The 12,475-nt window shown below is 42.1% G+C and overlaps 2 protein-coding genes across 4 annotated transcripts in view; one reads left to right on the top strand and one right to left on the bottom strand.

The window, feature by feature from the left end:
• Nucleotides 1-274: 274 nt before the first annotated feature.
• LOC125708041 (G-protein coupled receptor family C group 6 member A-like) lies at nt 275-5,379 on the bottom strand. Of its 3 annotated transcripts, none has more exons than XM_048975523.1 (7): nt 4,842-5,379; nt 4,385-4,673; nt 3,586-4,166; nt 3,306-3,498; nt 2,915-3,127; nt 2,704-2,821; nt 275-2,573 (listed from the first exon to the last, which is right to left on the bottom strand). In XM_048975523.1, exons 1-7 carry the CDS (start codon nt 5,057-5,059, stop codon nt 1,468-1,470), a joined length of 2,718 nt encoding a protein of 905 aa, XP_048831480.1. In that variant the 5' UTR covers nt 5,060-5,379; the 3' UTR covers nt 275-1,467. The 3 variants fall into 3 exon arrangements, with proteins under 3 accessions (XP_048831480.1, XP_048831479.1, XP_048831481.1); XM_048975524.1 differs by having other exon boundaries at nt 1,538-1,827; nt 1,932-2,573; nt 3,306-4,166; XM_048975522.1 differs by having other exon boundaries at nt 3,306-4,166.
• Nucleotides 5,380-6,679: 1,300 nt separating this feature from the next.
• LOC125707153 (CAP-Gly domain-containing linker protein 4-like) overlaps nt 6,680-12,475 on the top strand; it is a 35,172-nt gene continuing 29,376 nt past the window's right edge. Inside the window, exon 1 of the mRNA XM_048974093.1 lies at nt 6,680-6,798. The gene's annotated coding sequence lies outside the window, so the exon portion shown is untranslated. The remainder of the gene's footprint in view (nt 6,799-12,475) is intronic.

Below are 12,475 nucleotides of genomic sequence, written 5' to 3' on the forward strand. Positions count from 1 at the left end.
CCGTTTAGTTACCATAGAAACCGTCAACAGACAGGCGCGTGCGTTTTGAAAACCAAGGAAAATTATGCTGATGAGAATGTTAGGTGGTGTTAGGAGAACAAATGGGTGGGGGGTTATTGGGGTCAAAGGGGACGTCTTATATTGGGAAGGGTATAGGCAACGTAAGGACTAACTTCAACGACCGCATTGAACACAGGACTGGGAAGCACTTACATACAGGACTGGCGCAGGTGAGGATGGTTAGCGCAAGAGAGTTGGGGATAACGAGAGAGAGACAGACCTGGGGGAAATCAGAAGTGGTGCAGAGGACCAGCAGCGCCCCCTGTCGGTCATATGGGGGGATGGACAGGCCATGAAACTGCTTATTCACGAGTAAAAACTCACACAGGTTTTTGTATTGACATGTTTAATAAAACATTATAATGCAGTAATACAGAAGTGTTACTAGGTTGGTGGAACTACCCGTTGCACGAAAGGAATCAAAACCTACGTGACATCTCTGGACCCATAGAAAATAGTCCTAGTATAAACATTATATAAGACATTTGACACGAAATATATATAGATACAATTTACATGCACAGATATAAACACATATATCTTCTGAAATGGCACAAAGCATTTTACGCCAAAAAACAGATTCATAGATGATTTTCACAGGCACACTGCATACTCATGGAAATATATTTATATTTACATAAAAATCTTTAATGACAGGTATTTACAGATGTTTCATTATCAACTCAGACTCAAGTCACAAATATGATGACAAGTGACTCGACTCGATATAACTGATGGAAAGACTTGTAAAAAAAAAAAAGAAGAAAGTTTTAATCACTGAAGTTAAACTTATATAGGTAGGGACTCAAGTTAGGTGACTCCCAGCTCGAGTCACAAATATGATGACCTGTGGCTCAACAGCAAAAATGATGGAAAGACTTGGACATGAGGGCAGATGGCTTGAGAATTGACTTTGGCTTGTAATGTTTTGACTCAAGACTTGACTCGCCAAGGAGTGACTTGTTCCTTTTCATGGAGGATCACTGCTCTGGTTCTCAAACCTCTCCTTAGGGTCATCCCAGCAATTCCACATTGTTAAAATTTCACAAGCAGCTCACTAAATTAATAAACATAATTGGTTAAATAACTTGATGGGGTACTGATTAGCCAAAAATGGTAGGTTAGTGCGTGATTTAACAAACACATGGGTATATCTGATGGGCATTGCTAACACTGGGGTGATATTAGGAGATGTTTTGAAAATTCCAAGCTGTCACATGTTGACACACATCATATCACAGTTTTACACAAACATTAAGATCATTCAAACTCTGTTTTCCTTGACTGTCTAACAAAAATACATAAACTATGCACTGTTCAGTTCAGCAGAAATGTGTTCATAATTTTGTTTGTTTGCATAGGCATACCTTGTCTGTTTGCATAACTTACAAAGGCACAATGTTGCTTTTAAATAGAGGAACTCCTGAGCCTTCTCCTCAGATAGGTCAAGGATTCTGTAATAAGAAGGTCTTTACTGTGGCATGTGGCCATTGTGGATACAGATGCTGTAATCACTTCGGAGCTCATGGAATTTGGTGTAGATACTGACTCCATGTCACCATTCCCAGAGTCTACAGATGCACGAGCAACTGCCAGATTACTGCTCGTGATGGAGAAGATACGTATTTTGTCCAGGTATGCCTGGGGGCTGAGGTCTTGCTTCTTCTTGCAAAGGATCATGTAGCACTTTGGGAAGAAGTGGCAGAAAATGATCCCGTAGTTGGAGACCACGATGGCTGAGGCCTGGACGGCTGAACGCTGTTGATTCTTAGTGATATAGATGGGGATGAAACAGACCCAGACAAACAGGTATATCAGCATGCTGAAGATGATGTAGCCAGTCTCGTTGAACCGATGAGGGACCTTCCTACCCTTGAAGGCCAGGAGGAAGCAGATGAAGGCCAGGAGGCCGATGTAGCTGAGCATGACACCGAAGCCCACGCCAGAGCCCTCGATACACTGCAGCTGGATCTCCATGCTTTGGTTGGAAGTGATGGAGTCCAACCTGGGTGAGTCAAACACCAGCCAGAAGATGCAGATGAAGCCTTGGATTATGGTAAACAGGACGATGATTATGATGGGCTTGTAGAGCTTTTTCAGATTATGCTGCTGGTGCAGGTCAAAGAGGAAGGCGAGGAAGGTACGAAACGCCTTGATCAGGATGCAGGACACGCAGAGCGTGAAGCCCATACCATACATGGTCTGACGAATCTGGCAGATGGCATCGGTGGGCTTCAGCATGAAGAAGATCACCCCTACAAAGCTGACGAGCAAGCCCGCCATCATGACGTAGCAGAGATTCCCTCCAGCCACCTTCACGGCAGGGCTGTCTCGGGCTACTAGAAAAATAACGAGGACCACCAGCAGCATCAAGACCCCCAAGCCCACAATCGTAAGCAATACAATACCAAAAGGCTCAGACCAGCTGAAGAAGTTTTCTGATCTGCGGTGGCATTTGACCCAGCCCTTCAATGACCATGTGTCAATAGGGCAATTTAGACAAGTATCAAGGTCTGTAGGAAACATGCAGAGAAATCGAAGATTAGCATTTTTGCATTTAGCACGTGGATACAGACATTAAATGGGAAGGAATCCTATCAGTATGAAAAACAGATATGATCAATGAGCTCTTGTCACACTTACTGTAGGCATCAGAGTAGGTTCCTTCCTCACACTGTGTGCAGTTAAAGCAGCAGGATATGTTCAAAACCTTCTTAAATGTTCCATGGGGACAGGATGGTGAGCATTTGGACTCTGGGACCTAAGCAGGAAAGGAACACTGTTTACAAATTGACAGATTTTTTCATAACCATGGAGGTTTCAATTGGGAGTGTGAAGTGTGAATATTACAAACCGTGTTATTTGTGGTATGCCAGTCGATTTCATTCACACTGACATCCACATTGCCCTGGTTTGGAATGTACCGCCCAACTACCGTAAAATTTCTGCCGTCTCCATCTCTCATCCAGTTAATCAGGTCATAGCCATTCACTGCGTCGCCCGACTGGTCATAGTAAAACTGACGGCTGTCGATTGTAAAATTGATTTTTTTAATTTCTTGCAGAAGCTGAAAGGCATATCCAAGCAGAACATAAAATTATGCACGTTACAAGATGCAAAATGTTCGAATAAATCAGAAAGCAAACATACATTAAGAAATGGAAAAAATAACATATTTACGAGTAAATCGAACTAAAAGCAGCAGACAAATAAAGTCTTGTTTAGTTATAATTGTGTCTTCATACCTTCCAAGGGGGAAAGTTTCTCTCACCAGGACACACAATCTCATTGCAATTCAGGACTTTCTGCAGGCCATGAGCAATGGACCAGGTAGCCAATCTCTCACCATAGGTTACAGTGCGATCAACAGCACTTATCAAGAAGTCATCATTAGCTTCCTGAGGGTCAGTAATGTTGCAGGCACTGGGGGATGTAAAACTGAGGGGAGCAGGTGCAGGGCATGAATCTGAGGCATTGTTTGCGAGACATTTTCTATACTCGAGTATCTCAGGGGTACAGCCGAACCTCAGGTTCTTGTACTCCTCGATAAAATGGTTTACTGATCCTGGCTCTGGCTTTAGGTTCTGAAGGAAGTCACTGAATCCTGGGTTTGGTCCTGTCATGAAGCTAAATCCAAAGATATCTCCCACGTTGTTGATTCCTGGCATGCTGGCTAAAAGTCGAGACATGGACCAGATGTCACTGGCTATCCAGATTCTGGTAGTGTTAGTACGGATCATCTCAGCAAAGAGCTTCATGACCAGCTCCTCCTTCAGGATAAGGAGCACCACCTGGGCTGCTGAAGACCTGATCTTCTCCGCCACCTCTATGATCCGCCCATCACAGTCACCGTAATGTAAGTAGTGCGGCAACACCTGCTGATATGCCACGCAAATGCTTTCCATCTCGGAATCCAGCAAGAAGCTCTGGAGGGCTGCCTTGCCGTAATCGTCATCTCCATACACTACGCCGATCCAGTCCCAGCTAAAGAAGGACATGAGTTTGGCCAAGGCTCGGGTCTGGTGCACGTCGCTAGGCACCGTGCGCAGGAAGGACGGGAAGCGCAACTTGTCGCTCAGGATTGCTGCAGAAGATGATGTGCTAATCTGTTTGGATGAAACATGCAGAGAAAATATCAATTCAGTTCAATTATTCATAAATTGCATTTTCACAGCACTACACAGCCCTGACCCTAACCAGACCCAAAGGGGGAGCCCATCCGCCACAAGCAAGCAGAGGAAGTCAGTGCCCAATCCCAGTCAATCAATAAGGGCCATGATTAATATCCTTCAACACAAGTCCCAATAAGCTGCGTGTGACTCACCTGTGGAACCATATAAAGACCTAGGAGCCTAGCCACAGTAATGGACACCTCTGAGAAGCGAGCACCAATTACAGCTTTGACCGGAGGACGCTCAGTGGGGTCACATTCAATCTGCAGCGTGCCACTGCTGGACAGCAGGTACTCAGAGGCTTGGAGGGCTTTATTGGGGTTAGAACACGTGTCACAGACCATGTATCCGATCCGCACTCCGGGAAGGAAGCCGGAGTCATTGATTGTTTCGATGGTGTGGATGACAGCCAGTGACCGCACAAAAGAAAACAGATTAAAACTGCAAAAAGACAAAACATATTCAGCATATTCTACAACTAAAAAACACCAGTAATACCAAGCAATGAGAACATATGTATAACTAGACTGAAGTTAATTCTGTTAATTGCGTTAGCATAATATCCTATGTATGATATAATATCCTAACGTCAGCCTCTTCTCCTCTCACTCTGTGCAGTTGAAGCGCTGTGGTTGTGTCCGTTCATTCAGAGCCTCCACAGAAGCGTAGCAGGAGCTAAGGACCCCGATCAGGACGTCCCCAGGCGCCACTGCCCCACAGGTTGACTCGCAGACGTTAGCGCAGCCTCCCAGTCCCAGCAGCAAGGAAACCCCCAAGGGAGAAGTAAGCCAGAGAGCAGGCATGGCGCGCCGTACGGAGCGATACATGTGACAGAATGCGGCAGGAGCCCTGGCCAGCTCGCCCTTTCAAAGGCAGGAAGGGAGGTGACTGCGTACATTTGAGCAACTTTTCTGGCATGAATGTGAACAAAAGCGAGGCTGCAGGGTACAGCGGCATAATTACCTGTGGGAATCCTAGCTGCTGTTGCCTTATTGTTTCACGCATAGAATTAAGGTATCTAGAAACTTTGTCTTTTGTTTTTAAATGATGATGCTCATCTGATGTCAATATGTTTGTCATTTTCATAAAATGCCATATATGGTGAATGTTATGTCCGTGCATTGTAAAACAATTGTAGCACAACAGTTTATTCGATCTGCGCTTGGGTAAATTCCAGGTCACCACTGCTGTGACCGTGAATGCACGTAATGCTCTCCATTCTGGCATGTTTAAAGATCTTATTTCAGTTTTCCATTGTTACTCACCTGCGCCTCAGAATTTACATAAATGGTCTTCTCTTTGTCTGGCCTTACTGGCAGCCAACTCGCATTTCACACACTCTCATATCTATAACCATCAGGCACATGAGCCCAAAGCAGGCAGAGTATGGAACAGATGACACAAGGAGTATCTGGAATAAAACAGCAGTCCTGAGCCTGTGACACTAGTCAGGCATATTGATAACCATTCCACCAAAATCCTCTGTAGATGAACTGTTTGTTCAGCAGTATATATTTATAATGGAGGGACAGCAGGCTGCTGAAGCCTGAAATTTGAGACGTGCTCTAGTAGAATTCGTGGCTAGCTTGCTGGTTGCCATTCATCATGGTATATGGAGTAGATATTATTCAGTTTCACCTTTGACAAAAAGGGAGGCGTCTATGTGTCATTTATGACCTAATTGTGTCTGACATGTCTATCTTTCTGCCATATGTTATGACTTCATATGAAACATACAGTGAGATCTTTTTGTATCTTTTTAATGCACAGTGCCTTACGTAGCAAATTTATAGAGCAAAATCCAAAGCTGCAGCATCACAACAGGAGGGCAAACTAACAATATTTTCATTCTGAGGGTCTGCCACAGCTACACTGCCAGCCGTGCATATGAGGGCATACTTCAGGACAAATGGTGAATGGATTGCATTTATATGGCGTATAAAATTTATACAACCATATAAAGCTATTACATTTGAGTTATAGGTCAGTGCTCAAGGGACAGGCATACCCAAAATCCTAGCGATGTGTTAGACATGGCTGCAAATCATTCCACTTGCTATGTAGGATGCAGTAATGGCACCATAATCAATGAAAATAAAACAAAATAAAAACTGTAGTGCAACACATGGATCCAAAGATATATAGTAACCCACTACATTGAGCGAGTAATATAATATAAAGCAACTGTGGCTTTAACTACTTCTGGGTCAATATTGCGTTTCAAAGCATTTCAAATTAGATGAATGTGTGTGTGTTTACTTATATACTGTACATAGGTGACATAACAAATAGTAAGCAGATATAATATGGCGTATGATGGCAATATATACAAAATATTTATCACGATTATTTATTATATGTAATAGATTTCACAACAGTAATAATAGGAACACAAGTGTCGCTCGCCACCCCGCCCCCATCTGCGGTGCTGCGCGCCTCGTGACGACACGTCGCGTGTCGGAAGCGGCCGCACTTCACCTCGTACGTAAATCATTATGGTTGCTCGCATTTCCCAGCCGGCTCAAACGACGCGTATACTGGGGTCTTCTTTCGCACCTGGGAGGAGGTACTGTAAAATATGTGTGAAATGTATGCAAATGGTGTACTTAATTGAAATGTGTTTTTATTTTTTTTTTGACAGTCATTAAAATGCGCCCCCACCGTTCCATCGGCGGAAGGCGAACACCTTGCTAGTCCTAGGCAGCTAAGCTGTCAGGCTACCAGTACGGCTACATAGTAAGCTAGCTAGTTTATTATTTAAATATACAGTTTAATCATTAGCAATGGCGTAATGTAATAATATTTCCAGGAGTAGAAACGACGCGATATACTGACACGGGTATAAACGATATTCAGTCGCCCTTGACGTAAAACCACCTTCCACCTGTGTAGCTTTTGGGGATTAAAAATAAATACTTTAAAAGTGATGGTGTGTATTTTTTCACTTTATTTACGATGATTTGGAGACTGGTTAGGTGCCGGCGTCTCCGTAACGTTCTGAGGACTGCAGCCGGCTGTCATCGCATTTTTTCCGTTGTGATTCCCCCTCAACGTACAGAAAATGTCTGTTTAACCTCGTTTGAATTAAATGCCATTCAAGTTTATTTCAAAGTGATTGAGATTAGATGTGCTGTACGTATCAGTCGGCTTGTTACAATGCTAGAAGGTACTGCTAGATTTACCGATATCTCCATGTTACGAAACGAGTTTTTGCTGCTGTATTTTTTTTCTGTTATTTTTTCTGCCGATTTTTAGAGGATGTGCAGTTTGTGCGAGTTCTGTAGTTCCGCAATAAATGTTTTCTCCGCGGCATTAATATAGGCGCATGGGTCCTGTATCGTAGTCTCGTTTACTCAGCCTCCTGAAGCGGCTGTGCCGTCGAACACGCCTTCCACGCTCTCCATTGGTGGATTTTGTCCCAGTGTCACAGAGAGCTGAAATTTGATTGGACTTGAGTGGCTTTGGGCGGGACTTCATGTTTTAACATGTTGCAAGGTTGGGGTTACTTTAGCATGAACCCCTTGTTTTATGAGTCTGGATTTACGTCCTTGCCTCTGGTGTTGTAGTTATGAGTCACTTTATTTTTATATTTATTTATTCGCCAGTGATTCAGTTTAAGTACATGCCATAGATCATAAAAATAAACTCCCTGGTATAGATAATCGTTAAAAATCTTTGCTGAACTTCGACGTGAGTCATCATTAGTTGGGGTATATTTGGACGACTCCATCGATCAGTTTTCTGTACCTGCTTGTCCTATGCATGGTCACAGATGCCAATTCTAGAAAGCTACGGGTGCAAGGCAGACGGAGTGCCAGCCCATCGCAGAGCACACATACCATTCACACACACACACATTCACACCTACGGGCAATCTCGCAGACATTTGGATGGCTCTACAATAAAATAAACTTTTCACTTTTCAGCCCCAAGTTGCGTTTAAAAACATTATATTACAGACTTTTGTCACTTATTTTTCTAATAAAACGTCAACTATAGTGCAAGCATACTTTGAATTTCTATACTCTTTTAAAGGTATTTAATAATTATTTTGTTAGTGCTGTTTGAGTTTCACTTTACATGAAACACAGCCTGTGCTGAACTAAATGGCTGGTGCGTGTGAACCGACAAACAGAAAGAAAAAATGCCTTTGAACTGGTATAAACCCAAAGCTGCCCATTGAACTCCAAAAGACAGGGAACATTTAGAGTTTACTAGAAGAAAGCACCTGTTTATCCTCTTTATTCAAGCTTGTTTTGTGAAACTCCAGACAAAGGCCTCCTTACATCCCTGCACTTCTTATTATATTATATTTGTTGTAGGGTATTTCCGAAACTAATTTCAAAAGGAATAGGAGTCTTGTGGCTGACGCATGTTTCAGTATCCAAAAACAAATCTTCCCCTTGACTTAAGTTTGCAATTTTTATTTTAACGAACAAGATAAATAAGATATGAATTCCATATACATACAAGTCAAAGGGTTGAAATAAATACTGACTCATGGACACACAAATCTACAGATGCAGCTACCTCAAAAGGGAGTAACCCCCCCTCCTCCTTGGGGTGTGCATAATTCTCGTCTAAACCCGCCCAGTTATTCACTTGCAGGGTGTTACCATGAGATGGCGCTTTCTTTACGAAAACACATTTTAGTTGTGATCTCAAGTTCACACACACACACAAGTGCAACAGGTATCAACCAGAATCTTTTGGTAGCCATTAGCAAGCTTCTGGCATAATTCTGGCTGAATATTTGACCACTCTTCTTTGCAGAATTTCTAGTTAATTTAAACTAGCTGGGTTCCTGGCACGGACCCGGCTTTTAAGCATAACCCACAAATTTTAAATAGGGTTGAGATTGGGGGTATTTCTCAAAGCAGGATTTCTTGCTTAGCCGAATAACTGGTTGGAGTTAAGGTAAACTGAAGACACATCTGAACACCAGAGACAAACAGGGCTAGGTACTTGGCTAGCGATCATGCAAGTGCATTCTAATCCAGCGCAATGCTATTATACAGTACATACAAAAACCCCTTGAAATTGCAAAGCATGTGTTTTCTATCTCTGCCTTCAACCAGACAGGAACTGTTTTGAAGCTTGGCATCTTGACCAGGAATGACAATTTGTTGTTCTAATATTCATTTATTGTTTTGTATTATTCCTGTAATATAATTTGATTGCACATTTTATTCCTCAACGTTTAATCCGTTGCATGTTATAAATTGTAAAAAGGCTAGTATTGTGTCTTACAGTTTCTTCTGATTGATAAGAGAGTAGAATCTAGGGTAGTATCTCTTCACGTGCCTGATCCAACCTTGGCACTGCTCTGGAGAAATATCTTGGCATCCAACATTGTTGAAATATTAAAAATCATTCTGGGAACAAATCTGCCAATTGCCAAAAGTCATTTACTGAATCAGTCACTTGTCTGGCAAAACTTTAAACCACGGTCACATAGTTAGACACAACTTGCAGATCACAGTCAATCTCGAAACACATTCTCATTCATCAAAATACATTTTGTGCTTTGGTGAACTTTGAGGCAAAATAGAAAACACAGGCTGCAGAAGTTAAGCGCAGCCAGCACACAGTAGTCATTTAAACACAATGACTCAAAACTGTTCATACACATTTCTAAACATTTGAAGAAGCCAAAGAGTGACTAGAACATAGAATACGTGTCATAGGTGAATAGGAGCTGAATTTCAACATCAAGGTACAAATGGGCCACACAGAGGATTCTTTCTGCATCGCGCAACAAGGGATAGCATCGCTAGTCCCAGCCCTGAGACATGGTGATGAGGCAGAATGAATATACTTCCGTGACTCTGGCTTGGCAGTTGCACAATTTTACTGTAACATGCCTATTTGCTTACTTTTTGGCTTTGTCCTTTACAGTAACTTTTCTGGAGAACTGAATACGGCAAACGTTACCAGTTAACAGTTATCAGTCATAATTGTACAGTATACAAATATTTTTGGTAGACGACCATACTTTTTTTTTTTTTTTTTACTATAATCTTGCAATTTCTAATATACATGCCAACAAGAGTTTTTTAATTTCTTTGCTGTAGTGTGTAATGATTGTTCAGTAGTGTTTATTTAACCGACTGGCTTGATGCATGATCTGAAAGTGGTGTTTAGTTTTGAGCAAAGATAATATAGTTTTCAGAAGATTGATTTTGCAAGACAAGTGTAAGGTTTTGTTAGTTTAGCTTGAATTTTAGGGTTTGTGCTTAGTGGTTTGATTAAAGAGGAGGAGATTTTAGGAAATGTGTTTTAGCAATTCAGAAAAACTAAAATGTCAAGGCATGTCAGACTACTTTGATCGTGGGTGAGAGGCCTCCAAAGGGTTACAGTAAATACTTATTATGCTGTGTTTCTTTTCTGTTCCTCTTTTTGTGTCTAGTACTATGACAAAAAATCCCAATCTATCTAGTGCTGCTTCATTATTCCATCGTCTTTGTGTAATGTAGGTATCACTGCGAGAAAGTGTGACAGCTGCTTTCAGCCTGCTGCAAGTTGCCAAATTTAAATATTGTGTCAAACTAAGCTAACAGTTTATCTGCATACAAACAGCTTCTATTTTAACTTGTACAGCTTTATTGTAGCTTTGCTGCTGTGGAAGACAAATGGCGGTGGATGGGAGCAGCTGAAAACATCGCTTTTCTTCACCTTTCTGCTTGGTGAACAGCTGGTTTGGTTAAGGACTCTCGGCAGCTCTTTACCAGTAAAGGTTTAGTAGCGATTACAAGCACTGCTGCTGTTTTCCTTCACTCCACCTGAGTGTTCCTGTCACGATCGCGGGCGTGCTGAGCGGCGATCGTGAGGGTTGGCTGGTATGGAACAGGCAGGCAAGGCGAAATCGGGGCAAAACTCAGGGTTTATTAGGGAAACTAGGAACAGGCAGGATACCAACACCAGACCACATTGAATCCACAACTAACTACAATGACGGACAAGGGGAACAGGTCAGACCAGGACTTAAATACACGAAGACTAATCAAAGAAAGCGGACAAAGCTGGAGACGATCAGGGAAGTACACGTGGGTAATCAGGGGGCGTGGCACACACGAGGAGCGGACGAGCCGGGCATGACAGTTCCATTACAGAGATGGTGAAGTCTCTTTGCTCTTTGTGTATAGACAGGCTCCAGCTCTATGTTAAACATACATCATTTGTTAAACAGCATCATTTTCACTGCTGTTGTGTTATCAGTGTTTTTGTTGAAAAATAGGGGCTGCTTGGACTGAATCTTGCTATACTTTTTTGTTCGCACATATGCCCATAGATACGTTTCTATCGCAGGTTTATTTTAGCCGCAAATGTGAGTGAAACGCTCGCGCTTACCTTGTATTGGTTCCGCTCTGTGGACTGGATGCATAGACTGGGTGCTTTCTGTTGAGATGTTGAATCATTGACGTTGTGCTATTGTGGTAAGCTAATTCGGTTTTACAATGGACACACAGTACAGTATTTTCGCTTTTCTTTTGTTTGAAATGGTTCCAAATTTTAGACATTTTTCGTCTTTCTCTCGTCTTTTGCAACACAAGTACACTGTGCGACAGTAATAATCCTCCGAGTGAAACACGGTGATCACTAAGCAGTACATAGTCATACGGATTACACAAAGCACTGAAGCAAAGAATTTGCATCGAGGATTTTTTGTAATCGAGTTATTCGATGAAATGTTGTAGCCCTAGACACATTCACATGTCATTGTGACCCCCAGCAGGGACCTGTCATGGGCCAGCCAAGGCCCCATCATGGAAACTGGAAAATTCAAGTGACTACATCTGTATAAGCCGACAGGACACGACGATGACACGGTCAGAAAACCATGTGACTCCAGGCTTTTCAGCCCGTATCCCTCCTAAAGCGTTATCAAGCACAATGCACAGCCATTGCCCCGAAGTGCTTAAAGTGGCAGTACCTATTTTTATCATTAAAGTGCAATGACACTAAATCCAAGTGTTAACCATGTACATTATAAATACTAAATTATGTAATATAAACTTCATTTAAATTCCAGTGTTTAAAAACAGACATCTGGCACCTACATAACCATCCCCTAATTGTTCTAATAACAAACATCTTAGAACAATTACCGTATTTCCCTTCACTATGCACAATATGAACAGTATCCACATTAAGAAATATAAAAATTTCTCACATGACAAAGATGCTATTAATAAACACACTTAATGTCCATTGCTTTGTCATTCAACTTTTCAAAAGGATAT

The sequence above is a fragment of the Brienomyrus brachyistius genome, chromosome 14 (genome assembly GCF_023856365.1).
Source record: "Brienomyrus brachyistius isolate T26 chromosome 14, BBRACH_0.4, whole genome shotgun sequence".
Taxonomy (NCBI): domain Eukaryota; kingdom Metazoa; phylum Chordata; class Actinopteri; order Osteoglossiformes; family Mormyridae; genus Brienomyrus; species Brienomyrus brachyistius.